The sequence below is a fragment of the Monodelphis domestica genome, chromosome 4 (assembly GCF_027887165.1).
Source record: "Monodelphis domestica isolate mMonDom1 chromosome 4, mMonDom1.pri, whole genome shotgun sequence".
Classification (NCBI taxonomy): Eukaryota; Metazoa; Chordata; class Mammalia; order Didelphimorphia; family Didelphidae; genus Monodelphis; species Monodelphis domestica.
In genome coordinates this window covers 90648017-90675877 of record NC_077230.1, presented here as the reverse complement: position 1 = coordinate 90675877, position 27861 = coordinate 90648017, and the positions used below count along the sequence as shown (strand labels likewise).

At 39.6% G+C, this 27861-nt stretch overlaps 2 protein-coding genes across 2 annotated transcripts in view; one reads left to right on the top strand and one right to left on the bottom strand.

Annotated features, from left to right (window-relative positions):
* ITGB5 (integrin subunit beta 5) overlaps positions 1-2361 on the top strand; it is a 197869-nt gene extending 195508 nt beyond the window's left edge. The window contains exons 14-15 of the mRNA XM_007493818.3: positions 646-812; positions 1330-2361. Coding sequence (XP_007493880.2) covers positions 646-812; positions 1330-1425 — 263 coding nt within the window. The 3' untranslated portion in view covers positions 1426-2361. The remainder of the gene's footprint in view (positions 1-645; positions 813-1329) is intronic.
* A 12507-nt stretch (positions 2362-14868) lies between these two features.
* On the bottom strand, positions 14869-27026 carry UMPS (uridine monophosphate synthetase). Its single transcript, XM_001372656.5, has 6 exons — positions 26781-27026; positions 23701-23854; positions 21593-22246; positions 19460-19635; positions 18659-18773; positions 14869-16371 (listed from the first exon to the last, which is right to left on the bottom strand). The coding sequence occupies exons 1-6, from the start codon at positions 27024-27026 to the stop codon at positions 16202-16204; spliced, it is 1515 nt and encodes a 504-aa protein (XP_001372693.3). The 3' UTR covers positions 14869-16201.
* Positions 27027-27861: the final 835 nt, after the last annotated feature.

Here is a 27861-nt window from a genome sequence, read left to right as displayed (position 1 = left end):
AATGAAATAGTAAAAATAAAAAATTAAAAAAAAAATAAAATTATCAAAAAAAGTTGAGTCAGTGAGTTCCCCAAACCCCGACACTAAGAGCTTGCAGTCCTCTTGACTCAAGCCATGATGAAGGTAGCTGTAAAAAACTTCTGACCTATACATTTTGTCCTTCAAACATTTGTGGTTCAAAGAAGTCCCATTCACTGGGTTGAGGTCTTGGCAGATTTAAGCCAGGCAGAGATGGAGAGTGAAGACAAGGTAGTCAAAACTGTGGTCCACCAAAGCCCTGATTTCTGTTCTCAGCTTTACCATGACTTTCTAGGTGGCCTTGGGGAAATCCTTTTAATTTGTGTTAATATGTGTTCCTTGGTTTGTAGGTGAAGGCCATTAGGAGCAGCAGAAACTCGCTCAGTCAGGCACCCCAGTTTTTCCCATGTTATTCATTTGCTCACCAAGTTTAGCTCTCAAAGCCTTGGATCAGTGGCATGATCAGAGAGTCCCTGGATTCATCCATTCTGTTCAAACTCTTCTCTTTGTGGGGCAGAGTTTCTTCTTTTTCCTCGTGGTCCAGAGGATGAGACTGAAGCCCAAGGAGAGGAGAGGAACCTCTCCCCCACCTCCTTTAACCACAGTTCCCATTCTTTTCCTCTCCAGAGTGTGGGTCTGCACCCAGTGCTATGACAATCCTGTTGGCCGTGGTGGGTAGCATTCTTCTTGTTGGCATTGCCCTCCTTGCCATCTGGAAGCTGCTTGTCACCATACATGACCGAAGAGAGTTTGCAAAGTTCCAGAGTGAACGTTCCAGGGCACGCTATGAAATGGTAATTAGGGATGGGGGGGCAGAGGGGGGTACTCTGTGCACTTACAGCCTGAAACTGAAAACCATCAGAAGTTGGTGACCACCTGAAGGGCTCAGTAACAAACGAAGAAATGGAAAGCTGACACTGAGTGAGACAATAAAGTACCATCATTGTGGGGCATCTGGTGGAGCAAACATTGACTACAGCCAGGTGTTTTAGTGGAGAAAGCCCTGGATTTGGCATCATACACCAACATACAGACCTTGCCTTATTCATCTACTTAGCTATGTCACATCCATCCCCAAAGCAGTGAAATCACAAGCCTAGTCCCCATCTTTTTCTCTAAAAATGATCTCTCTCCTCAAACTCTTTGAAGGTGGGAACTGTATCCAGGCCCTACTGAACATATAGTAAGAGCTAATGAAATAATTATTGATCAGATTGCCATAATAACTAGCCCTCCTCAGTGTGAGCTTAGTAGAGGTTCAGATTGAGGTGAATCTCCTTAATGCTTGTCCTTTCTATATTCTTTTTCTAGGCGTCCAACCCTCTCTACAGAAAGCCAATATCTACCCACACTGTGGATTTCACCTTTAACAAACTCAACAAATCCTACAATGGCACCGTGGACTGATGTCGTCGTTTTCTGAAGAGGGATTGGGGGGAATTTTTTTTTTTTGGAAAAAATCTCCATGCCTGGAATGTTATAGACAAGTGCTTGACTGTATTACTGCTCCCTAAGTAGGAAATGATGAACAATCCTTTAAAGTGGGCCTGGACCAGAAGACTTTTGTCTGGGTAGGAAGGGGTACCTGGTTATGCCATCCTTTGCACAGGCGGAGCCAGGCCAGACTTGCCACTGACCTTCCTGTGCCCAGAAGAGGTACATGAAGGGGGGAGGAGGGGAAGGGATAGAAGGTGCTAGAGCGCCTTGGCACCTCTTTTGCTTTTTCCTGTTTGCTAAGTGACCTGAACTTGAGAAAGAATGGTCTGACTTGAAAGAAGGAAATAGTACCTTCCAGTGCAGAAGGGAAGGTTGTTTGGACCCAATTGTGTGTGAGTATAGCCAACAATGGAATCAAGAATTTGGGGTGGCTTAGAGTTGGTCATTTTTATATTAAAAAAATTACTGAGCATTTATGGTTTTGCCCTGATGACTCCTCCCTTCCTGGTGACTGTGCAACCAACCGTTCCGGTGATAAAAATGCTTTGGTTCTTGGCTTCCACAAGAGAATAGAAATGGAACACTCAAACCCTCCTCTTTCCCCTCCACGTTTGGTACTTTGATGATGAAAAGGAGAGGATATTTCTCTCGGGATTAAATCTGAAAACCAAAAAAGAAACTGGATTTGTGTGTCACTTTCTGAGATGGGATTGAAAGTCCTGAGAGAGATTCATGAGGGTAATGCCTCGCTGGAGTCTCTGCACAGTCCAACACGCTCTGGTCTGCTCTGTGGCCTCCATGCTCTTCTCTTATGTGGGCTGGGTTATGTTGCAAGCAAGACAGAAATGGCATCCGCCTTTTGCCCATTGCTCGCTCCCTTCCTGGGATTAAATGCAGTTAAAACACTTTGATGCGTGTATTATTTTCTCTCTCCTTCCTTCTCTTCCCTACTCACCTTGGCTCCAGGAAGTCCTATGAGCCCTTCCGTATTGATGCCCCGTCAAAGCACAGAAAGGACCTGAGAAATCGTCTCTTCGCCACCTCTGCCCCCAAGTCCACTGGACTGTAAGGTCCTTGAAGGCAGAAGCTGTTTGGTATTTGGCCTTTGGATCCTCATCACCAAACATCCAGTGTAGACCCTTAACTAACACCAGTTGATTGGGAATTGTACTGCAAGAGATTGGAGGGGGTGAGTGAGGGTGATGGGACAGGAATGATTCTAGGAGTTTGCAAAGATGGAGGGGAAACTGTATCTTTATTTTCACTAACCTTAACCAGAAATGTAGCATTTCCTTTAGTCATGATACTGAGATCCCTAGGCGGTACCAGACGGCTTTCTCAGCACCCCAAGACAAACCTTTGGATTTTAAAGGGAAAAAAGTTGTGTTTTCAGACTGAAACTCCCCAGAGCCCCCCTTGCTGAATAAGGGTGGAGAGAAGCTTTATGTTTATCTGTAAACAAGCCTCTTAAGCTTGCACAGCACCCTTTCCAAGGGTCTCCTGACTCCTGGCATCTAGGTGAGATGGGAGTGTGCTCATCAAATAGCCTGGGAAGGGGGCATCAGGAAGAGCAGAAATTGGAGTTCAGGGAGCAAGTAGCAGCTTTCCCCTGGGGTCAAGCTGGGCCCTAAGGAAAGGGGCAGGGGAGGATGCCTTTGCTTTTTCTGCTCCCTTTCTATTATTTAATAAATAATTATAAATGAAGATAGAGCATTTTAATCACAACACTGCCAAAGGAATTTATGACACAACAAAGAAGAACTCCCTGAGTCCGACTGTCTCTTGTGGTCTGTCACTTAAAACATCTCTCGGTGATGGGCAGTAATATGTATGTTTTCGTTATTGAAGAAACTCAGGTCCAGAAATGAGAGGTGACATACGCAAGGCAGCATAACTCAGGCCTCTTAAACTCTCTTGCTTCGGCTACGATGTGTGGATGGCCTCTTTCTCAGACTCTACAGTTTCTTTTTAGGAATACTGTGCTCTGAATCTTTCCCCCAGAATGCTTTTCAAAGTTACTGAGTTTTCTATTTCAAATTTCATATCTTTGGGGTAGCTAGTTGGCACAGTGGATAGAGCACCCAGGTGTGGAGTAAGGAGGACCTGGGTTCAAATCTGGCCTCAGATACTTCCTAGCTTTGTGACCCTGGGCAAGTCACTTAAACCCCATTACCTATCCCCTGCCTTCTATCCTAGAGATGTCACTAGGACAGAAAAATAAGAGTTTAAAAAAAAGAAGAAAAAAATTTCATATCCTCATATATTTTTATTTTCTCAACTTTGGGCCAGATTTCTCAAATCATCTCAAAAACGTTGAATTCTGACTCCTCTTAGTACAGTGAAAACTGTAGGGCACTAATCTGTACATAATAGGTACCACTTGCTGGTTTAATTTTAAAATGTAATATTGTCTATGTTCTTTTGTATCTTTTATTTATTTTGTTAACTATTTCTCAGTTACATTTTCATCTGATTTGAGCCCACAGTCAGAAGTGAGTGTTTGACAACTCTGTCTTGGTGAAATTGTAACAATGGATATTACACTCTCCCTCACCAAGTAAACATTTGGCTGGACTTTTCCTTTATCCTGCCTCTAGGGCTATGATGGTGAACCTTTTGGAGACAGAGTGCCAGGCCCCTCCCCACACACAGGGGAAGGAGGAAGAGCTCCCACTGGGCTGCTGGGCAGAAGAGCGGGTGATATGAGGAATGTCTTCAGTGAGTGTAGAGACGGGGAGGGAAGTGGCCTGAGCACTCTGCATCCTTCCAGCTCTGCTACCTGTGAGCTGCCCACCTTACCCCCTGTGTGCTGCCATTGGCTTCTGGGGAGAGGGAGGGAGCAGCTCTGTCCCAGTCCCTTTGCCTTTCTAATAATGAACTTGGGGGAGGAGGGAGTTGGGAAGGGAGGGTGATTGTGTGCCCACAGAGAGTGCTCTGCATGCCATCTTGGCACCAGTACCATAGGTTCACTATTACTAGACTCTCCTTAGTCAAATGCTGGGAAGTCAAAGCAACATAAAGAAAGGGAATTTTCACTATATTCCCTGGAGGCAAGATAGAGTGTTGGACCTGGAGTCTGGAAGCCTGGAGTTCAAGTCCATGTTCAGATACTTCCTTGTTGGGTGACCCTGTGCAAGTCATTTCATCTCTACCTGTTATAAAAACAGCAAGGGATAATAATAGTAAACTACCTCTCCAGGTGGTTGTGAGGATCAAATGAGATAATATTTATAATAATTATTTTAAAAAGATGATATATTAATAAAAAACAAGCACAACAAAACAGTATTTCCCAATATTAAAGCACTACATAAGTGCTAGTTTTTATTAAGAAGTCGGGACTGGAACCTGGTGCTGACATCTAGTCTAGTGCATGTCCCATTCTATAACACCATCGTGTCCAGGAAACTTTAAAAAAGATACACATCTTTCATAGACAACTGATGTTTCACTATTATTCCCTCATAATTTCCCTCCAGCTGCTGAAAATTAAAGCCAGACACTGCTGAGAAGTAAAGATGGTGGTGAAAGGAGCCCTGGACCCAGAGCCAAGAGCCCTGGCATGGGTTAGACCTGGCTTTGACATTAATTATAGCCATGGGACTGTGGGCATGTCACTTTGTTTCTCTCTGGGCTTCATCTTCCACATCTATAAAATGAGGGGATTATACTAAAGGGCCACCAATATCCCTCCCTTTCCCCAGGTCTGACATTCCATTGAGCTCCAACTGGCCCCTTTTGTTTGTAATAAGTTACAGATGTATTTATTAGCTGTGCCAATATGTTCAGTGTCATGCTGCCCTCTGCTGGGCATTCCTGCTACATGGTGTTTGGATTTTTAAGGTTTTTAGATCCTAAAAATAAGTGTTGGGGATTTTTGTGTGTGAGTATGTGGGTGTGTTTTAGAGAACAAACTTTGGACACAATTTCTAAAGATTAACAAATATAATTTTAACAAATTTAACAAATTAATTTTATTTAAAAATTAACAAAATTTGGGCCTCAAGCTCTATTTTTCTTCAAGGACTTTTGGGCATTCATATCTTCAAAATCAATTGAATGCAATAAATATCTATTGCCAGAGAAGCAGTGTAGTATCAAACTCAAATAAAATGTAATTCTGCAAGCTGAATATTGAGTAAGAAAACCATAAATTAATATTATCTATGCTCCATTTTTTAAAAATTTCATTATTACTGTTTCCCAATTACATTTTCATCTGGCTCCATACCCAGTAGGGAATTAGATGCTTCCAAATAATGGATAGGGCACTAGACTTGAAGTCAGGAATGCCTGGATTCATGTCCTAACCTACATGCCTATTAGCTATGTTACATCATGCCTTAACCTTTATATACCTCGATTTTCTCATCTGTAGAATGGGACTAGACTCCGAAAGAACCCTTTCGGTTTAAATCTATGATTCTATGAATATAATTAAAGGCACTACTTACAAGTCCAAAAACCCTTTGAACACAGCTATTTTAGTCGATAACAGCATCCCATCAGGCACCTTGGTGCAAAGCTGACAAATCTCTTTTGGGGGCTCATGTCTAAAACCAAAGTGATAGTCCAAGAAAAAGAAGCATGTTATAGAGAGTTGGAGAATCAAACCAGTGCTTCTCTAGTAACTTTTGATACCATCTTGAGTAAGTCCCTCCCTGGGTCTCAGTTCCCCACCTTGTCAAATAAAGTGGCAGAAGCCAAATATGGTGGCCCATGCCACCAGAGCTGGTGGATTACTTGAGTTCAGGAATTCTGAGCTATATTGAGGCTAAAGCTATTTAACTAAATCTATCACCAGTAAGGTGAGCACCCTAATTGCCAAGGGTCATCAGGCTGCCTAAGGGGGTTGAAGAAGTGGCAAGGAGGGAGGGAGAGAGGAGACAGAGAAGAAACAGAGAGGGAGAGACAGAGAGGGGAGAGAGAGGGAAGGAAGAAGGAAGGGAAAGAGAGAAAGACAGAGGCAGAGAGAGAGAGGAGAGAGAGAGAGAAAGAGAGTAAGAGAGAAAGAGAGAGGAGAGAGAAAGGGAGAAGGAAAGAGAGAGAGAGACGAGAGAGAGAGAGAAATGAGAGAACGAGAGAGCGAAATGAGAGACAGAGAGAGAGAGAGAGACAGAGACAGAGAGAGAATTTTTATGGTCTCTTCTAGCCCTCATTGTTCCATAGATGAGATAAGGAGACTAACTTTCAATGAAGGGGAGGGAAGAAAGGAAAAAGTCTATCATCATCTTTTCTAGTTCTAACTGTTCCATGAACTTGCTTTCCCTGTGGCGCTGGGCAGGAGCCGTAGTGGAGGGGGATACAAAGGTCCTTTTTCCTTTGTCTCCTGGAGGCAGTGACTACAGTATCTTCTATTCCCATGCCAAAATGCTCTCACCACACATGACCTTTTTGGTATGATCTTTCTAGCTCACACATGCTGGCAATCTGAGGACTTTCTCTGAGGTATATTCTCCTAGGAAAGCCGAACCAGTCTGGAAGTCTGACTTTGGGAGAGGTTGGTTATCTTTGTAGTGTTCTATGTCTATTTTATTAAAGATTGCTGACATGTATTATTGAGAGTGGGAAAAGTAAATTCTTATTGAGTTTGGTCCATGCTAGGGTTGAACTAAGAATTCCTCCACACCAAAACTCTTGTGGCCCCTTCTCTCGACTGAACTCGATGGTACAATCAGCAAAATTGAGCCCTTTCTGCTTCCCAGAAGTAAGTTTTCAGCCATGTCTCATAGAGGACAAAGAACATGGGACTCTTGCCTGTAATCCAGTTTCTCACCTAGTCCTGGCACTTATGTGGCAAAAATCTTTATCTTCTTGCTCCATACCAAAAATGAATAATATGGAAATAGGTATCAAGTGATAACATTTGTACCACCCAGTGGAATTGCTTGTTGGCTCTGGAAGGGGGCAGGGGACAGGGAAGAGGGGAGGGAAAGAAAATGAATCATGTAAGCATGGAAAAATATTTAAAAATAAAAATTAACTTGAAACTTAAAAAAAAAATCTTTATCTTCTTCCTCACACTGAACAATATCCATCCCCTTCTCTCTATTCACATATCTCAGGTTTTAATTGCCTCTTCTTTGGGCTACTACACCAGCCTCCTAAGTGGTCGCCCTTTCTTTGGTCTCTCCTCCCAACAATCTGTTCTTCACACAGCTATCAAACTGATACTTTGGGGGAGGGGGAAGCTAAATGGCATAGTAGATAGAGAGCCAAGCCTGGAGTCATGAAGGTCCAGGGTTCAAATCCTAGCTATGTGACAAGTCACTTAAGCCTCAACTGCTTAGCTCCAATCATTCTAAGGGTTTTTTAAAAACCCTTATTATCTGTGTTAGAATCAATACTGTATTATGATTTCAAGGCAGAACAGCTCTGCATTTCTGTCTTAAAGTTGTTACTAAGGGTTTGAGAAAAACAAAAACAAACTTGATACTTCTAAAGCACAAGCCTGACTATGCCATGTCTCTGCTCAAGAAGTTTCAATGACTCCACATTTCTACTAAGATAAAAAAATCAACCTCCTCAGCATGGTATTTAAAGCTTCCTACAGCGTGAGTCCAATTGGTATTTCCAGACTATTTTCATATTACTCATCTTCTTGTGTTCCCAATAAGCTTGCTTGCTTGCTGTTTCTAGTACAGCTTTCCTCCTGCCTTCATACATTTGCACAAAACTGGCCTTGATGCCTAGAATGTTCCCTTTCCTCACATTGAACATTTGGAAGAATTTGGATTGAATGCTGGGCTTGGACTCGGAGAGAGTTGAATCAAATCTGGCAGTGTGACCCTGAGCAAGTCACTTTACCATTTGCCTCAGTGTCCTCATCTGTAAAATGAACTGGAAAAAAATGACAAATAACTTCAGTATCTTTGCCAAGAAAATCCCAAATGGGGTTATGACGAGTCAGATGTGACTGAAAAGCAAATGAACAACTGTCTCCTTTCAAGATTTGACTCAAGTGCCAAGTCCTGATTCCCATCCCTCGATTGTTGGTACTTTTCCCTCTACCCTTAAAATTATTTGGGTTTGGGTTTTTTTGTTTTTTTCTTCAGTAATGTTTAATTTTCCCCCCCCTATTTGCATGCAAAAACAATTTCCAGCATTTGTTTTCCAGCATTTTGAGATAGGAATTATTTTGCATAATATTTTGTATTTACTTGTTTCTGTATGTGCTCATTCCCTCTGGTAGAATGTAAGTTCCCTGAAGGCAAGGATTATTGAATTTCTTTGTATCTCCAGCTTTCAGCTTAGTCTAAAGTCTCATAGCTCTTTAGTGTTTAAGACCATATGGGCTTAGTAAAAGCTAAATTGAATTGAGCCCCTCTGGAAGATCCTCTCTGACTGGTCACCTTTCTCCCTGCTGTCACCAAGAAATGGGGTTATGGGCTCAGCTCCAGAACAGAGGTAGAGGAGGGAACCAGTGTTTCAGTCATCACATCCCCAGATCATGAAAGGGCAAATTCTTTAGGCTGGGGCCAGTCTAATCCTAGTGGCTAACCTTGGAGAACCCTAGGCACGTTCCCTGTGATCCTGATGAATGATCCAACCTTATCAATGTACTGGTGACTCTGGGGCTAAAGTGGGTAACATGTGCCTTTCCTGTGGTACAATGGAAAGTGTGCTGGAGTTTTGGATTACTGGACTTGTTACCCTGGGCAGATCCTTAAACTCCTTGTGTATTAGGAAAACCATCCATATAATTGACCATATTAACAAGCAAACGAAAAAAAATCACATGATTATCTCAACAGATGCAGAAAAGGCCTTTGACAAAATACAACACTTGTTCCTATTGAAAACACTAGAAAGTACAGGAATAGAAGGGCCCTACTAAAAATAATAAACAGTATATATATATATATATATATATATATATGTATATATAACTATCAGCAAACATCATCTGCAATGGGGATAAACTAGAAGTCTTCTCAATAAGATCAGGAGTGAAACAAGGATGCCCATTATCACCTCTACTATTTGACATTGTACTAGAAACACTAGCAGTAGCAAATAGAGAAGAAAAAGAAGTTGAAGGCATCAAAATAGGCAAGAAGGAGACTAAGCTATCACTCTTTGCAGATGACATGATGGTCTACTTAAAGAATCCTAGAGAATCAATGAAAAAGTTACTCGAAATAATCAACAACTTTAGCAAAGTTGCAGGATACAAAATAAACCCGCATAAGTCATCAGCATTCCTATATATGTCCAACCCAGTTCAGCAGCAAGAATTAGAAAGAGAAAATCACTCTAGACAATATGAAATGCTTAGGAAACTGCCAAGACAAACACAGGAACTATTTGAACACAACTACAAAACACTCTACACCAGTGGTTCTCAACCTTTCTAATGCCGTGACCCCACAATACAGTTCCTCATGTTGTAGCGACCCCAAACCAAAAAATTATTTTGGTGGCGACTTCAAAACTGTCATTTTGCTACAGTTATGATTTGGAATGTAAATACCTGATATGCATTATGTATTCTCATTGCTACAAATCAAACATAATTTAAACATAGTGATTAATCACAAAAACAATATTTATATGTTGAAAAATATTAATCCAGCAGGAGGCAGCCTGAGTGCTGAGGCGGGAGGTAAGTCCTGCCTGGGGAGGGGGTCATCAGACGCTGCCTTCTTCTTCCTGTTGTCTCCCTCCAGCTCGAGCTGAGGCTTCACTTTGCTGGGGTTACTTGGCTCCGTTATCTGTTCCAGGAGTTATCCACTCCAGGACTCGTTCTTAACCCCTCCGGAGCTAGCACCCAGGTACTCTCTCTGGGTCTCTGTTTGAGTCCGGTCTCCAGGCAACAGGGTAAATCCATCGCCCTTCATAGGGGGAGGGCTGCTGATAGGTAACTAATATTAGTATAATGTGCAGGCAGCAGAGTCCCCGTTCTTTCCGAGACCTTGCTGTAAAGTAGCGTGATTTCTCAGTGGCTAAAGCCATCGGAAATATGTATTTTCCAATGGCTTTAGGCAACCCCTATGTTTTGGTCGTGACCCACAGGTTGAGAACCACTGCTCTACACAATTAAAACTAGATCTAAATAATTGGAAAAACATTAATTGCTCATGGGTAGGACAAGCTAACATAATAAAAATGACAGTCCTACCCAAATTAATTTACTTATTTAGTGCCATACCCATCAAACTACCCAAAAACTTTTTTACTGAATTAGGAAAAAACAAACAAACATCACAAACTTCATTTGGAAGAACAAAAGATTAAGGATATCCAGGGAAATAATGAAAAAAATATGAAGGAAGATGGCCTAGCAGTACCAGATCTTAAACTGTACTATAAAGCAGTGGTCAACAAAACAATATGGTACTTGCTAAGAGACAGAAAGGAGAATAAGTGGAATAGACTTGGGGTAAGTGATCTCAGCAAGACAATCTATAACAAGCCCAAAGATCCCAGCTTTTAGAACAGAAATCCACTATTTTACAAAAACTGCTGGGAAAATTGGAAGACAGTTTGGGAGAGATTAGGTTTAGATCAACATCTCACACCCTACACCAAGATAAACTCAGAATGGGTGGAATGATTTGAATATAAAGAAGGAAACTATAAGTAAATTAGGTGAACACAGAATAGTATATTTGTCAGATCTTTGGGAAAGGAAAGAATTTAAGACCAAGCAAGAGTTAGAAAAAATTACAAAATGTAAGATAAATAATTTTGATTACATTAAATTAAAAAGGTTTTGTACAAACAAAACCAATGCAACCAAAATTAGAAGAGAAGAAACAAATTGGGAAAAAAATCTTCTTAACAAAAACCTCTGACAAGGGTCTAATTACTCAAATTTATAAAGAGCTAAATCAATTGTACAAAAAAATCAAGCCATTCCCCAATTGATAAGGGATATGAATAAATAATTTTCAGATAAAGAAATCTAAACTATAAATAAGCACATGAAAAAGTGTTCTAAATCTCTTATAATCAGAGAAATGCAAATCAAAACAACTCTGAGCTATCATCTCACACCTAGCAGACTGGCTAACATAACAGCAAAAGAAACTAATAAATGTTGGAGGGGATGTGGCAAAGTTGGGACATTAATGCATTGGTGGTGGAGTTGTGAATTGATCCAACCATTCTGGAGGGCAATTTGGAACTTTGCCCAAAGGGTGCTAAAAGACTGTCTGCCCTTTGATCCAGCCATAGCACTGCTGGGTTTGTACCCCAAAGAGATAATAAGGAAAAAGACTTGTACAAGAATATTCATAGCTGAACTTTTTGTGGTGGCAAAAAATTAGAAAATGAGGGGGTGCCCTCCAATTGGGGAATGGCTGAACAAATTGTGGTATCTGTTCGTAATGGAATACTATAGTGCTCAAAGAAACAATGAACTGGAGGAATTCCATGGGAACTTGAACAACCTCCAGGAATTGATGCAGAATGAAAGGAGCAGAACCAGGAGAATATTGTACAGAGAGACTGATACTCTGTGGTACAATCGAATGTAATGGACTTGTCTATTAGTAGCAATGCAATGATCCAGAACAATTTGGAGGATTTATGAGAAGGAATACTATCCACATTCAGAGGAAAAACTGTGGGAGTAGAAACACAGAAGAAAAACAATGTCCTGATTACATGGGTTCATGGGGATATGACTGGGGATACAGACTCTAAAACAATCATCCTAGTGAAAATATCAACAATATGGAAATAGGTTTTGATCAAGGACACATGTAAAACCCAGTGGAATTGCACATCAGCTACAGGAGGGAGCTAGGGAAGGAGAAGGAAAGAAGACGATTCTTGTAACCAAGGAAAAATATTCTAAATTGACTAATTAAATAAAATTTTCAAAAAAAAAAATGAAACCCTTAAAAAAATTAAAGGTAAGGGTTTAAAAATGAATAAAAATTGCCTGAATGGGATTAAAAGGTTTAACTACTTTTTTACTTGATTTCTGATGACTTGCCTAATTTATAAACTTCTTTCAAACCTATGCTTACTCCTGACTTAACCACTGATTTATCTAAAAGTCTACTGTTTCTCTAATATTGGTTGGGACAGTAATCAATGTGTCATTTGGAGCCATCTTGTGAAAACTGAACCAAATCCTAAAGGGAAGCACTAATTTATATATGATTAGGACATGAGTATGGGAAAAACATTCCCCCAAACCCACCTCCTACTTTTCATCTCGGATAATTCAATGGCTCTGTTGCAGAATTTTGACCTGGAAAGGATTTTATAGATCTTCCAATTGAACTAGTTCATTTTATAAAAAATTAGACCCTAGAGAAGTAACTTTCCAAGGCCACATTGGTCATGTGATCCTCCAATTCCCCTCATTTTTAGTCATTTTTAGTTGTGTCTGACTCTAACCCCATTTGGGATTTTATAGGCAGAGATACTAAAATGGTTTGCCATTGTGAATTTTATTTTTATGCCATCTCGCTTAGTCTTTAGAAATTCTAGCAACCAGGAATGTATACACCCCTACTTAAGGATTAAGTGTTGAGGATGATGGCCTATGACCACATGTGCTAGCAAGTGACAAATAAGAAACAACTGACAGACCCCTTGGATTGTTCCAAGTCAAGCTTAAGCTACCATTGGTACATGTGAGACACAGGAAGTAATGTAAAGAATGGTCTATATATTTCACATCACTTCCTCTCTCCGGTCTCTCTCTTGCTCTCCCTGGATCTCTCTCTAGGCTCTTGCAGAGACATTGGGCTCTTTCAGCATGGGGAGCTTGTGGTGGCATTCTTAGCATGCTTGGTGAGTGGTTTAGGCTGATTTCTCTTTTCCTTTACCTCCTAAAATGCTATCCTCCTAGGAGGAGGCCTCGTGGCTGTAAGCCAAGCTAGATTGAGAAGGCCCCTTGGCCTAGGCCTCTGAACTCCTATCTGGCTTGCCAGAGAATTCCAATTCCTTTCCTCTCTCTCTTAATTTCTTCCTACTATTGTAATTAAACTACCGATTTGAGTATTTTATTGGGATTGAATTTTAATCCCTGGCGACCACTAGTATAATATATTCAGTCAACAACCCAAATTTTTACCCTCAACACCATTTCCTGCTCTAGCTCATTTTACTGGTGGGGAAATTGGGGCAAATGGCTGAATGAATTGCCCTGGGTCAGATACCTGTTGTTTGCATCTGAATTTGAACTCAAGTCTTTCTGACTTCTAGCCCAACACGCTATTCACTGAAACATCTAGCTACACCCCCAACTCACTACCCCATTCCCCTTATTGTAAGCTAAATCTATCTGATTTCTGTCTAGCTTGAAGTAGGAAGTCCTGGGCTACTTGCTTCTCAGCATTCAAGGCTCCTGACTTAACCATGCTTATTCTTGTCATCCTCATCTACTATTGTCTTTATGTGCCCTTTTCCCAGCATTCACTGTTCATCTATGCCCACACTAGGGGCTTAGTGACAAGAAATCAGACAAATGTATAAGGCATTTCTGTAGAGCACTTGATGAATCCCATTATGAATGACCTGTACAGTGTAAATGAACTATGACGACTTCTCTCCCCATTCCTTTGCAGAGGTGGAGTGGAATATACCACAGAGTCAGACTTTTTGCCATTTTGTTAAGCTTTCCTTTCTCCTTTTTTTCTTTTTAAATTCTGCTATATAGGATGAATCTAGGAGGGGAGAATGAGAGAGGGGGAAATTTTGGAAAAACAAGATTATCAATAAAAAATGTATTAAATATAAAGTAAAGGACCCAAGAGATTATCTTCCTACCCTGCTACCAGTACTAACAAGACATAAATTTCTTTTAAGTTCTGCCCCTTGGTGGCTAATTCTATATTGTCCCAACTGTCCACATTTCAAACCAGCTTATTTTGCCATTTAGTTTTGCCCTCATTCCCCAACAACAGATGAGGAATTAACAGAGAACAGGCAAGGGCATTGAATGTGCCTAGTTTTGGTCTTAGGGTAAAGCCCAATGGGGAAACTGATGGGGCCTGTGAGCACATAATGGTGACAAGTCTCCTACTAGGCCAACCTGATTCCAAAATTATACTTTGTGAAAGCTGCACTGTGATGAAAAGCACTGTAATTCTGATTTAATACTGAGGCACACGGGCACTGCCCTGGCTGGCTTTATCAATACACTAGTCAGGGAATGGTACAAAGATACAGGTATCAAGATCTTATCTAGAAAGCCCAGAGGGGGTAGCAAGCAATTCATTTTTTCCAAGCTGCAGAAAAGGGACCACACATCCCAGAACAATCTTTGCCTATCAGCAATGGTACCAGAAACAAAAGGACAAACACAGCTGTATGAACCAGAATCTTCCCATCCAGACCAGATGTGATTATATATTTTAATAGTTTACTAATGGCCTGAGCTGGGCCTGACTCAGACCAGTCACCTGGTAGTCTAGGTTTAATATTGGAACAAAATGAGACATTCATGGGTTATTCAATAATTAGCAAGAGATTTATTTAGCCACAACAAGGTATTCGCCAAACATCTGAATACACAGGCAATAAGGCAGTGGTATCAAGTCCCCTGAGTCAACCATGTTTTGAAGAATGTCTCAGTACCTTTCAAGGAAAAACTAGCTAACCTGTTTGGTGGTAGGGTTGCTCCAATCACAGTCAACACTTTTATTTTTATGGATGATAGGATGTGGAATTTCCTCCTGATAGAGCCATGGTGTTTTAAAGGAGGTGCTTCATTCAAAGAAAGAGTGAATATAAAATGGGAGGGAAAAATTGCCCTCCTACACACCCCAGGGTTAAGAAAGAAAATCATGTTGTACTTCTATCCACTGCTAGTTCACCATGTATTTAAAGAAAAACGTGTCTCTTCAAAGTCACTAAATTGCCCACACTCTGATCCAGTAATACCACTTCTGGGCATATAATCCAACATAAGGCCAAAGTCGGAAGAAAAGGTCCCAGAGATGGAAGACTGATAAGAATGAATGAAGAGTACCCAAAGCAAAGGGCACAGTGTACACAGTAATTACAGCATGAAAGAAAGTAAGAATAAAAGGCGTCAGAACCCTGCTTAATGAGCAATCCTGACTCCAAAGGACAATGAAACATACCTCTTTTCTTTCAGTAGTGAATGGTGTCCTTGAAGTATGAAAAGGTCAGTGGAACTTGTTTTGCTTAACTATAATTCTTTGTGACAAGGGAGGTGATCAAAAAGTGATCTTAATGTAAAAAAAAAAAAGGTATCAAAACAAAACTTTTTTTTCTTTAAACTCTTACCTTCCCTCTTAGTTTTGATTCCAAGGCAGAAAAGTGGTAAGGGCTAGGCAATTGAAGTTTAGGGACTTGCTCAGAGTCACATAGCTAGGAAGTATCCAAGGCCAGATTTGAACCTGGGATTTCTCATCTCTGGGTCTCTTAATCCACTGAGCCACCTAGCTGCCCAATTAATGTCTTTTAAAGGGGAATAACCAAAACACCCCTTATATAAAAATACACAAAGTATGAAAGGTTTATGATGAAAAATCTAAGCCGTTCAATCTGGCTCTCTTGTCCTTATTTAGGGAGATAACTTCCCTGGTAATAAAAGGTAGGTGGAACAGATAGTATGGTTGCCCAAGAAAATGTATGTCACACAAAAAACCCTATTTTAGAAAGTATTTATTACCATGGAGTGACTGAGTTGTTACATACTCAAGTGCCTGACAACTCCCCTAGTCTTTACAATTTTGATCTTGTGGTATGGTCAATGAGGTTAAGGAATTTGAGAAGTAATATTTTAAGAAAATAAAAAAAGTATTTGTGAGACTCAAACACCAAGTCTAGTCAAGTAGGCTTCCCAGGCAGCTTTTCTGTACATTTCAGCTGCTTCTAGATGATCTGAGGCCGTCAGTATGCCACGGCCCACAATGATGATGTCAGAACCTTGTTTACCAATAACTTCTTGAGGGCTCTTATATTGCTGGCCAAGATTATCCCCTGTGGTGAAAAAGTAAGAATGATGTTATTCATCTTTTGACAAGGGCTAAAATGATCATTTATGTAATCGTATCTTTCATGTTAACTGACAAAAATACCTAACACAGCTTTTACTAAAATGCTAAAACCTTAGCTTTTTAATTCTCATTCTCATATATCTGTTGAATTGATTCAGTCCTGACCACTCTTCATAACCCGATTTAGGGTTTTCTTGGCAAGGATATTGGAATGGCTTGCCATTTCCTTCTCTAGCTCATTTCATAGATGAGAAACAGAGACAAATAGGGTTAAGTGACTTGCCCAGGGTAACTCTGCTAGTAAATGTCTGAGGCCAAATTTGAACTCAGGTCTCCCTAACTCTGGGTCCAGGGCTCAATTCACTATACCACAGCTACCCCATTCTTTTACACTATGTTGTTCTAATTAGATTACTCCTGACTACAGGCAAAATGAGAGCTCTTTCTGAAAATGGAAGGGGAAAAAAGTACATATGTATTGTAGTCAGAAAAAAATAGCACTGACCCTATGCTACACATTTAGTAAGTTTTATATAAGCCAGATTTGGGGAAAAAAGTAAAGCTTGTATTTGGATCAATACAAACAACAAATAATACATTTCTTACAAATACATCATGTTATTTATTTAACCTCTTTTTTACAAAGGAAAATATACTAGAGGGTTTTATCCTTTTTTATTTTATTTCCTACTTTTCTTAAGGTGTTTTGTAAGTAAAACTTTCAAATATTCCAAATAGTCCTCATATTCATCATAAACCATTAACAAACTAGAACTAAGGGCGTTGGAGGGCATCTAATATAACCCCTTCAATTTTATAATCGAGGAAAAAGCCACAATCCTCAGGACAAACACTCACAGCCTTCTCAAATAAACTTCCACGTAGGCAAGTGCAATCAAAATTTGACAGTGTAGCTCAACCCTGATTCATAGTGACAGAATGAACAGTGCTCAAGGCACTGTAAGCATGCAAGCAATAGCTGCTTCTAATCACTTGTCCTGATCAAATGCAACAAAAAGGCTAAAATGTTTAGCATAGACTTTTAAAAAAAATCTTAGTCACCTTGAGGCTTTTTAAAGTCATTAAATGTTCCAGGCAGGACATTCAACTAATCCTTCTGAGGTTCACTTTGCAATCTATGGGGATTAGGGTGACACATTAGCTAGACGTTCTAAGTCTTGTGGTGAATTTGTATAATTGCATATTAGATGTCACTAAATAAATTAATGAATAAGTTTATAAAAATTTGTCACAAAACTGAGAAAGTTTAGGTAGTGTGCCACACCATTTTCCATGTTGGGTTAAGTAGTGCTATCTTGTAATTTATCTGAAATGTCTTCCTTCACACCTCCTGGAATTCATTTCTCCCCCAATAATCTAAGACCTAATGCAAAAAAAAAGCTTTCATTTATCCAATTCTGGTTTTATAAGCTCATGCACATAAGCCCATTAGTACCCGTGAAATATAAAAATGGCATCCACTGGAGGATCATCTGCCTGTGGGTGGCATAAATAGGCTGAAAGATGTACCCACTTTAGAAGTATTCATATCTATGAATAGTAAAACTATCTAAAAATTAGGAACGGCTGACTTCCCAGACCAGAGAATACTCATCTTTTTTTAATGTGTGCTTCCATCTTCATTAAAATACTCTTTCTGGACCATTTTTTCTTGGCTGAAGTAGTTGGGCTGTATAATCTTTTTTAATATTTGTTTGTTAGATTAAAATACCCATTTAAAATCCTCCTTCGTTCTCTTCTCTCCATTAGAGAAGGCTGTGTAATCTTTGGAATCAAACAAGCCTTAAAAGTTTTCAATCACAATTGTGTATAAATAAATAAAAAAATAAAACAGAAACCTCTGCTCTACATTTGTGTAGATATCCTGGCAGATATCCTGAGGAGTTCCACTTTAAAAGGCTATTGTGAACTGTGCATCTCAAACTGAAAACATATTGGTCAATACTGCTGCCACTACTCCCCCAATTCTATTTCCTACCCCCTTCCCCTGCCCCTCAACACACACAATACTAAATCTTTGAGGGAAAGGCTGCAGGGATGTTAGGGTAAGCTTCTGGGATAACCTTCCCATTAAAAATTTTCACAAGTATTTACTAATCTGAAATTCTTCATTTCAAAGTAGTTTAACAAAGACCTAACAAACCACTCTCAAAGTAACATGAATTATTGAATAAAAAAAACAACAACTAAATAGAGTATACTGGGTTAACATGTATAAGAGAGGCAACATGATCTATGACTGTATTTACCTCCAGCTTGTAACTGGACACCTGGAGTCAAATGAACAAATTCTGGTTTCTTGCTCAATCTTGAACCAGAAATAAAACCAATTACAAACTCTGAATGTTCTTCAGCCATTTTCACCTGGTGGAATTAAAAGTCAAAACATGATTAACTATACAGGACATTAAATTTATGGGAACAATATACCTTCTGGTCTTAAACCTTAGGGATTTCATTTCATAATGCAACTATGTAATGTGCTGGGTGTGAAGCAATGTCATCTTAAATCTAGAGTTTTCTTTCATTAAGGCCCTATTTATTATGCCATAAAACATGGCCTCAAAACTCAGATTTGTGGTATAATTCAGGGAGGTCAATCCAAGATACCTAGAACCACAGGCAAACTGATCAAGACCCCTAAAAAAATGAAAGATTATGAATTATACTAATCCTATGACTGAAAATAATATTATATCCTAAAATATTACAAGGTAGGAAAACTCCCTGAGGAAAAAATGCTTTCCCAGAAGAGTGAAATTTGTATTCATTAAAATTTATCATGTGGGAGAGGAACTCTGAATACAAATGTGAAGAACTTCCCAAAGACTAGATCATTTACACTTGCAGGATGAATTAGGTCTCCACACTTTAAGTACCACATTCTTGAGCAAGTCATCTGAAACTGATTGTAGTAAGTAATTACACCAGTCGTCCACAAAGAACACAAAAAGTATTCTTAAGATTTGGTTGGTGTGCATGTAATATGGCAAACCCTGTTGTTTCTCTTTCCCCACCTATCTCTAGCAGTCTGCTAAAGTCTCACTTACAGCGGCTTTAGTGTAGTCACCCGTGGCTAAGGACCCAGAAGAGCTCATTTCTGCAATCAGGAGGCAGCCTCGGTGCATTGGCATCCCCACTTCACTCAGGCCTTTCACAACTCCAGGGCCTGGTACCACATGAGCATTTACTAGATCTGCCCAGGAAGCTATTTTGAAAACACCACCTAAGAGAAAGGGAGGGAGATAGGATTATTGTCAACTGAAACTTGTTCAAGCAACTACAGAAATTTAAAATTTTGTAGTAACACTTTAGTCTCCAGATTATCCTGAGAGCTTCAGCTATTGCACATGTCTCCATGTTAAAGGTGTTACTGAAAAGCTAATGCTTCCACCAGAATAACCAAATTTAAAGACCATAAAAAGGCTTGGATATACAACTGTCTTTCACTAACATGGCCTGAATTACTGACCTTCTTTGTTTGCTGAAGTTTATAATGACAACAACGCCATTTCTCCTGATAGAATTAAAATGAAAATAAATGTAGGCGTGTAAATGTAATTACTATAAGACCCTCATGTAAAATCAACAGGCAGCTTAGGGAAGAGGTTTTTTTAGGAGACAAGAAGAGCTGTTTCCAGGAAGTGCTACAGTATCTTTTAAAGCTAAGGAAGAAAAATGGGTTTTAAGATGAAGTGGTGTTTTTCATTACTTTTATTGCCACTAGATACCAATTCTCTAAAATATAATTGGAAATAAACTGCCATTTTTCATGTCTGTCAAAAACTTTACTATCACTTAAACTTGACAACCATCTTAAAGATTTGGTCTTTCCAAACCTTGGCAATCCTTATTTCAATGAGTGCCTATACTCAATTCCCAATATCTCCAACTCTTCTTGCCAACTGTTTTTACCACTTCCTACTCCAAAAGTGGGAAAAATGCTCTCTTCATTAAATGCTTTTTAAAACACTGCACAGATATATAGAGAGCTGAGGGATGGATTTGTGAAGGGAGGAAGGGGTGGGGTTCTATTTTAAAGATAAGCAGTATAAAGTGATACCACTGTCTTAAACTGGCAGCAAATAGGACATCTGTGATAATATTAAGTGTATTATTATTGGATAAAAGAGCCAGGACTAGAATCCAGAGGACCTGGATTCAAATGTAACCTCAGACACTTCCTGGCTGTGAAATCCTGGGCAAATCACATAACCCCAAATGCCTAGCCTTTATCACTCTTCTGCCATACTTAGTATCCATTCTAATATAAAAGATAGGGGGCAGCTGGGTAGCTCAGTAGATTGAGAGCCAGGACTAGAGACAGGAGGTCCTGGGTTCAAATATGACCTCAGACACTTCTTAACTGTGTGACCCTGGGCAACTCACTTGGCCCTCATTGCCTACCCCTTACCAGTCTTCTGCCTTGGAACCAATGCACAGTATTGATTCTAAGATAAGGATTAAAAAAAATAAGTAAGAGTAAGGGTTAAAAAAAATAAAAGATAAAAGTCATAAAAAATACCAATATTAGCTAAATGCTTTAAAAATATCATCTCATTTGATCTTTATAAAAAGCTAGAAGATGGGTGCTATCATTGTCCCCATTTTATAGCTGAGGAAACTGAGATAAAGGTTAAATGATTTGCCCAGGGACAAACTAATAAGCCAGTATGGAACAATTTTTTAAAAAGAAAACATTGGTCATGTTAAAAAATGTATGTCTCTTCTCATTCTTCATTTTAAATACATCAACTCTCTGACATGAGGTGAAATGCATACTTCATTTTAGAGCTATGTGTACTCAGAATTTATTATCTCATTTAGCAGTTTTAAAGTTTAAGTTGTTTTTCTTTCCAATATTATGGTCATTATATAAATTGTTCTCCTAGTTCCTCTCACTACATACTGTATCAGTTCATAAAAATCTTTCAAGTTTCCTCTAAAATTGTCCATTTTAGTATTCATTACATTCACATTGGGTAATTTTGCTTAGCTCTTCCCCAACACCCTCTTTCTTAGCTTACTGTTTTGGGCTACTAGGAAAAGAGCTGTTATAAATAATTATTACATTTGGATCCTTATTCCCTTTGACTTCTTTGGTGTACATACACTCACTATGAAGGGAGCTGTAGGGAAGAGAATATCTACAAAATTTTTTGTTAAAGGAATACATTTCTCACCTTCATATTGTTTTTTCACTGTGTTTCCTATATCAGCAAATTTTCGGTCTTCAAATATTAAGAATTCATGGTCTTTTGCTAAAGCTTTCAATTCCTCCATAGCCCCAAGATCAAAATCATTCAGAATATCTACATGAGTCTTCAGCATACAGATGCGGGAACCAAGAGTGGCTGCCAGATTCAATAGCACTTTGGCCTCGGTTGTATCAGCAGAAAGACACAAGTTGGTCTGCTTCTTTTCCATAATCCTGAAAAGTTTTGATGTTATTGGATGGGTATCAGGGAGCTGGGCACGCATGCCAAAGCTAAGTTCTGTAGGTACCATACTATTCTGCTCAGCAGCTACAAAGGTGTTCTCCTGAATAAACTTCTTCACTTTCCCAACCATCTCAGCATCAATTTTTTTTTGTTGTTCAAGAATCTCTAGGATCTTTGACAAAGTACACACAGAATGTAAGCAAATACCCCGCTCTTGCAATTTGGCCTTGCCTCCCTGCTCTCTGTCCAGCAGCACAATGGCATCTGTGACTTTCAAACCTTCCTTCTGAAGGACTTCAACAGTTTCCCAAACACTAGAACCACTGGTCACCACATCCTCAATGATCAAACAGGTTTCTCCTGGATTAATTGTTCCTTCTATTAGACGTTTGGTACCTAGAAAAGAAAAAAGACTCTATTGGATTTGATTAAAAATACTAACTACTGCTTGCCAACTCCAAAAAAGGTCTATCTTGCTTTGTTCCTAAGAAATACACACTAGTGAGAGCCAAACTGCTTCCTACTGTTTGTGAACTGCCTTAATTTATTTTATTTTTAAAAAGGCAAGGCGGGTTAAGTTAAGGTCACACAGCTGGGAAGTGTCTGAGGCCAGATTTGAACCTAGGACGTCCTGTCTCTAGGCCTGACTCTCAATCCACTGAGCTACCCAGCTGCCCGCATGAACTGCCTTATTTTAAACAAAAATAGTTACTAATATTTTTGTTAAGTTTCTTTGCCCCACTCCCTCGATCCACCATTTCACTTTTAAGAGTGAAATATCATCAGTAGGATGTATTCTTTTCTTTCTCTATTTCCCCATCCTTTCTAATTCGCTTCAACTACCCAGCAAGTCCATCCTAATCACTTTGCTTTGGAGCAAAAGACTAGCTTCTTTTCAGAACATTTTACAATGAATTACTATAGACTTTTAATTACAAAGATGTGATTCAAGTGATACAGTAAAGGAAATTATGGGTAAAATACATGTCTCATTATCAGAAGCAATTGTCTTCTTATTAGAAGTAACAATACTAACATTTATATAGCTCTAATCTCATTTAAAAAGGGTATATTGTGACAATAATAACATTCTCAACTTGCAGATTTTAAAAAAAACTGAGGTTCAGAGAGATTGACTTACCTGTGACACTAGGAAAAACTGCCTAGTACAGTGCTAGGATGGAATAGACACCCTTAGATCAGTACTTTTGACAGATATAGGCAAGATATAGACAGATATAGGACTGCAAGTCCAGGGTCCTAAACACTGGATGGGTTTGAAAAGATACCTTTTTATAATTCCATGTAGAGTTTATGCTGTTCTAGATGATCATTTGCTAAAAGCTTAACAAAAGAGCAGAACATAATGCTATTCTGATCTTCAGTGAGACAGAAAAGCCATTATCTAGTCTTAAATCACGGAACAAATATAGCTAGAATGGAGAATGGGCTGGCAAAAATTTGATGGGTTGGCAAGTTTTGTATGTTTTCTTTCTTTCCCCTAGGCCATTAAAGCACTTATTTACTCAAGCTAATTCACTACAATGTGAATTCTTACAGAATAGTAATACAATTTGAAGCAATGCATTCAAAATAACAAACTCCACTGTGAGAAAACAATTTGCAGGTCCCATGAAGTAAACTGGCCAAAAAAAATCATCTAATTTTGACAAACCCTTATTAAACACCTATTAGGTGCTATGTATAACAAGAGAAGAGAAAATAATTGGTATAAATCAGTCCAAACTTGAAATTTTATGCATAAAATTGTAAAGCACTTAGCACAGTGCCTGGCACACAGTAAATGTTATATAAATGTTGGCTATTAATATGAAGATGCTAATTTTTACCATAATCTTTTGTCTCCTTCCTCCGAATAAGCATTGGAATTTGGTTGGTTGAGCAGATGACTGTTGCCAAAGGCAAAGCTGTATATGGCACGCCACATATGGTGTTAAAACTGAGCCCTGCATTTTGAGCAGTTTCAAACAAGATATCTGCAACCTAGAAGAAAACACACACATGATAATTCCATCACTATGTTGGTCTTCAAGTCGATGTCACCATAGCTCTACCATTTATATTTTACAGACGTCAAGCTCTTCTCTTTTTGCTCTTCTCTCTCTAGACTGAAGAATTTCAACTTCTAGAGGTTTTTAAAGGGTCTTGCTATTCCTTTGTTAGCAGAGACAGGAACAAAATAGTCTGAGGACTAGGAAAGACCCCAGATTCCATATAGTCTAATCCAGGCATTCTGTTTAAATGAAGTGACATGCCCATTAAGTGATGGAATGTAAAATGGAATTCTTAATTTCTGGTGTAAGACACTTGTCTGTACAAAGACATGTTGCATGGAAGGAACAATGGGAAAGCCAATGTGAAAGTATGGTAATATATAAGCCTGGAAAATTAATACACAGAAGGGATACACAAAAAAGATTTTATTTTCATTCCATTTGGCTTCCAATACTCTTTAAAAAAAAAAAAAACCCTTACTTTCTGTCTTAATAACCACTCTAAAGCACAAGGGCAAGGGCTAGGCAAATAGGATTAAGTGATTTGTCCAGGGTCACACAAGAAGTGTCTTGAGGCCAAACCTAGGTCCTTCCAACTCCAGGTCTGGTGTCCTATGCACTGTGTTTACCTGTATATCCCCGGTTTCCGGATCCTCTTAATGATCATGTTTGGATTTCATTTTTGGGGCAGGACTCAGGGATAAATGTGAACTTCAAAGAAGTTTTCAATGTTCCCCAAGTCCCTTCCTTGAGCCCTAACAATGAAGAACACCATCTTAACTGCAGAACTTGAATCATTTCTTCCTGAATGTTATTCTGCAGTGTCCACACCACCATTTCTAATCCATCTGATAATTTTCCTACTGCCTCACAGTCTCCAGAGTTCTTATTTTTAAAGAAGTTAAAATATATTAAATGTTTTGTAAATGATAAAATTTTGGAACAATAAGCAATAATTATTCTCCATCCCTAACTTAAGTGCTTATTGTCATATGTAAATTTCAACTCTGGCCCAGTAGTCCCCCAGATCAGACTAGTCTTAAAATAAAGATAAAACCTTGGATATGGATGTAGTGGGGGGCTGAATATGGAAGACTTCTCTTTATCCAGTTTCCCAAAGATTTTGGTCAAACCCACCCCCAAACTGTTTTAGAATAATAATAAGTTTTAAGGGATCCTTAAGTTTAGAGCTGGAAGGGTCTTTTGGAAGTCAAGTACAACTCCTTCATTTTACAGAGGAAGAAACTAAAGCCTATTGAGGGTAAATAACCTGCCAAAGGACAAACAGCAATAAATATTGCTTTTAACTGAACCATAACTGCAAATGGATCCTCTGGTCATAAATCCAATGTTGTTTGCAAAGTAGCACTTCAGCAATTCAACCTGAAATAAATTCTCATACAAGTTCCCCACACCAATGGAATCATGTATCCTGACCCCCCCAAAAAGCCAAAGTTAGAGTTCTAAATCAAAGGGCAGATTGAAGAATGTAGAAAGGACTACTTTTCTACATACCCATTAACAGAACTAAATCTGCAGATACAAAACTCTGAGTTGTAAAATTAAAGATTACAATATACTGTACTGACCTCTGCACATGAAGACAATGCTAATATTTTTGCTCCATTAAGTTTGAAGACATTCAAACAAGAGTTGCTTTTCTAATCATAATGATAAATTCACTTGAATTCATCCAGTTTCTTATCTAGTCACTTTATGACTTATAAAAAAGTTCCAAGACATAGATCCTTTCCCCGACATATGAAGCTATATAGGAAGTATAGCCTGTGCCTCAGTAATAGCAGGCATAAGCTGCTTATTAACCTGCAGAGCATAGGGGCAACTAGATGGCTGAGTGGATAGAAAGCCAGGCCTGGGGAGGGAGGTACCATGTTCAAAGCCTCAAAGATTTCCCAGCTGTTTGATCCTGGACAAGTCACTTAACTCCCACTGGCTAGCCCTTACAGGTTTTCTGCCTTGAAACAGATCCACAATATTGGTTTTATGATGGAAGGTAAAGTTTAAAAAAATATCTACACTGATTAATAAAGAGACAGTTGCATTGGACAGAGTGTACATTAGCTGGACATGGAGTCAGGAAGACCTGAGCTCAGTCCTTTAACCAGCTGGCTGCCTCAGTTTCCTCATTTACAAAATGGAGATTCTAATAGTACCTATGCATGCCTCCCAGAGATGAGGATAAAATAAACTAATAATAAGAACAATAGCTAACATTAATATAGTTTACTACATAGCTTTGCAATTATTATTTAAACTCACAACAACCCTGGGTGATAAAAGCTTTTACTATTTATAATATTATAAAATTTGTCATAATTACGGTCATGTGGCACAGCAGATAGAGCACCAGGTCTGGAGTCAGGAAGACTCATCTTCCTGGGTTTAACTCTGATCTCAGACACTTGTTAGCTGTGAGACTCTGAACAAGTCACTTAACTCTGTTTACCTCAGTTTCCTCGTTCGTAAAACAGGCTGGAGAAGGAAATGGCAAATTACTCCACTATCTTTGCCAAGAAAACGCCATCAATAGTAAGGTCAGGACACGACTGAATTACCTAACAAGGACAGCATAAGGTATCAACGGCCATAATTACAATAATTTCCAACGCTCCAGGCAAGAGCATCAGAAGAGCCATAAACATCTAGAATAAAAGACTGGCGTTTGCGTGACCTGGACAATTCATGTAACGTCTCAAAATGAGAGTCCACACTAGGTTATCGATCGCAAAACAGGTGCCGATTTACACAGGAGAAGGGATTAGGCTCCCGGGGAGCTCAGGAAATCAGGAATTCCAGCCAAAAATAAACAAACGGAAAACGTGCAAAATCAGGTGCTCCGGTAACGGTCAAGAAGCGCCTCCCCCAGGCCCCGGCTCCCGCTTTCGGCTTCTCACCTGGGTGAGGAGCTGCGGTCTGGAAACGATCCCGCGCAGGTCCACGTAGATGGGAGACGACAGCCCGCTCTTAAGCAAGAAGTTTCCGAATTTGAAAGCCTGAGCCTCATACAGCGCAGTCACCAAAGGCGCCAGCACCTCCGCCGTGGACGCCGCCATTGCTCCAAGAGCCTTGCTGTCAAGCGCGGGCGGGAGCCCGGCACATCCGGTTAAGTCAGCCCCCGAAGCACCGCCCCTCTGTCGCATAGTGCGCAGGCGCAGCGGATAGATAGGCGGACTCCCAGAGCTCCCTGGAGCTCGTGTTCTCCTGTTGGCGCGCTTATCTTTGGGCGCTCCTTTGGAGAGAGTCGGGAAGAGAATGGCCACTTGGAAGATTCATTCACGTTTTCCTAAAACCCATAGATTTCTTGGATTGTATGAGATAGTGTGGAAGAAAGACCGCAAGGGTAGGTACATCAGGAAACACTCCAAGAACTACTTGCATTTTCACTGAGCTGAATTCCTGGTAGGCAAATACACTCAAAGAGTTCAAATTTGTGCATTTGTTGAGTATACATTTAGGGCAAAGAAAGTTTGGTGTTCTAAATTTCAAACCATTTGTATTATGAGATATTTCCAACAAGCCAACTGAGTTGTCCTTCTCCCTTCCTACTCACACCCCGCTTTGCACAAGACAGGACTCTCTTGTCTGGAATTCTCTATCTTGTGTAAAATTCTTCAGTACTTAAAAGTATCTCCTCCAAGGGGGAAAACAAAGTTATCACATCCAGAAAAAAGGAAAGGTATGGGGAGGGGGGTATATCCATCAAAAGGAAAAAAAGATGTTATTTCCTGGGCGATGGGGAGGGAGGAGGGAAGAAAGAAAAAGAAAAAAGGAGGGCATAGTATCTGGTAGGGCTGAGGGTAAGACACAGTATATCTCTAGAAGAAAAATAAAGGAAAAAGTATGGGAGGAGGAGAAATATAGGGGGAAGAATCTTATCCAGGAAAAAACAAAGAGGTGGGCATACAGAATGTGCTACAGAAAAAAGGTGGGAAAATATTTTTTCCAGAAAAAAAGGGGACAGTATGGGGGTGAGGG

Bases quoted from the DNA above. Each gene is read 5' to 3' on its own strand.
- UMPS (XM_001372656.5), bottom strand. From the start codon at position 27,026: ATGCGACAGAGGGGCGGTGCTTCGGGGGCTGACTTAACCGGATGTGCC. The intron at 23,855-26,780 runs GTGAGAAGCCGA...GTTTTCTTCTAG, and splicing joins GACCGCAGCTCCTCACCCAG to GTTGCAGATATCTTGTTTGA. The intron at 18,774-19,459 runs GTAAGTGAGACT...TAATTCCACCAG, and splicing joins GTGACTACACTAAAGCCGCT to GTGAAAATGGCTGAAGAACA.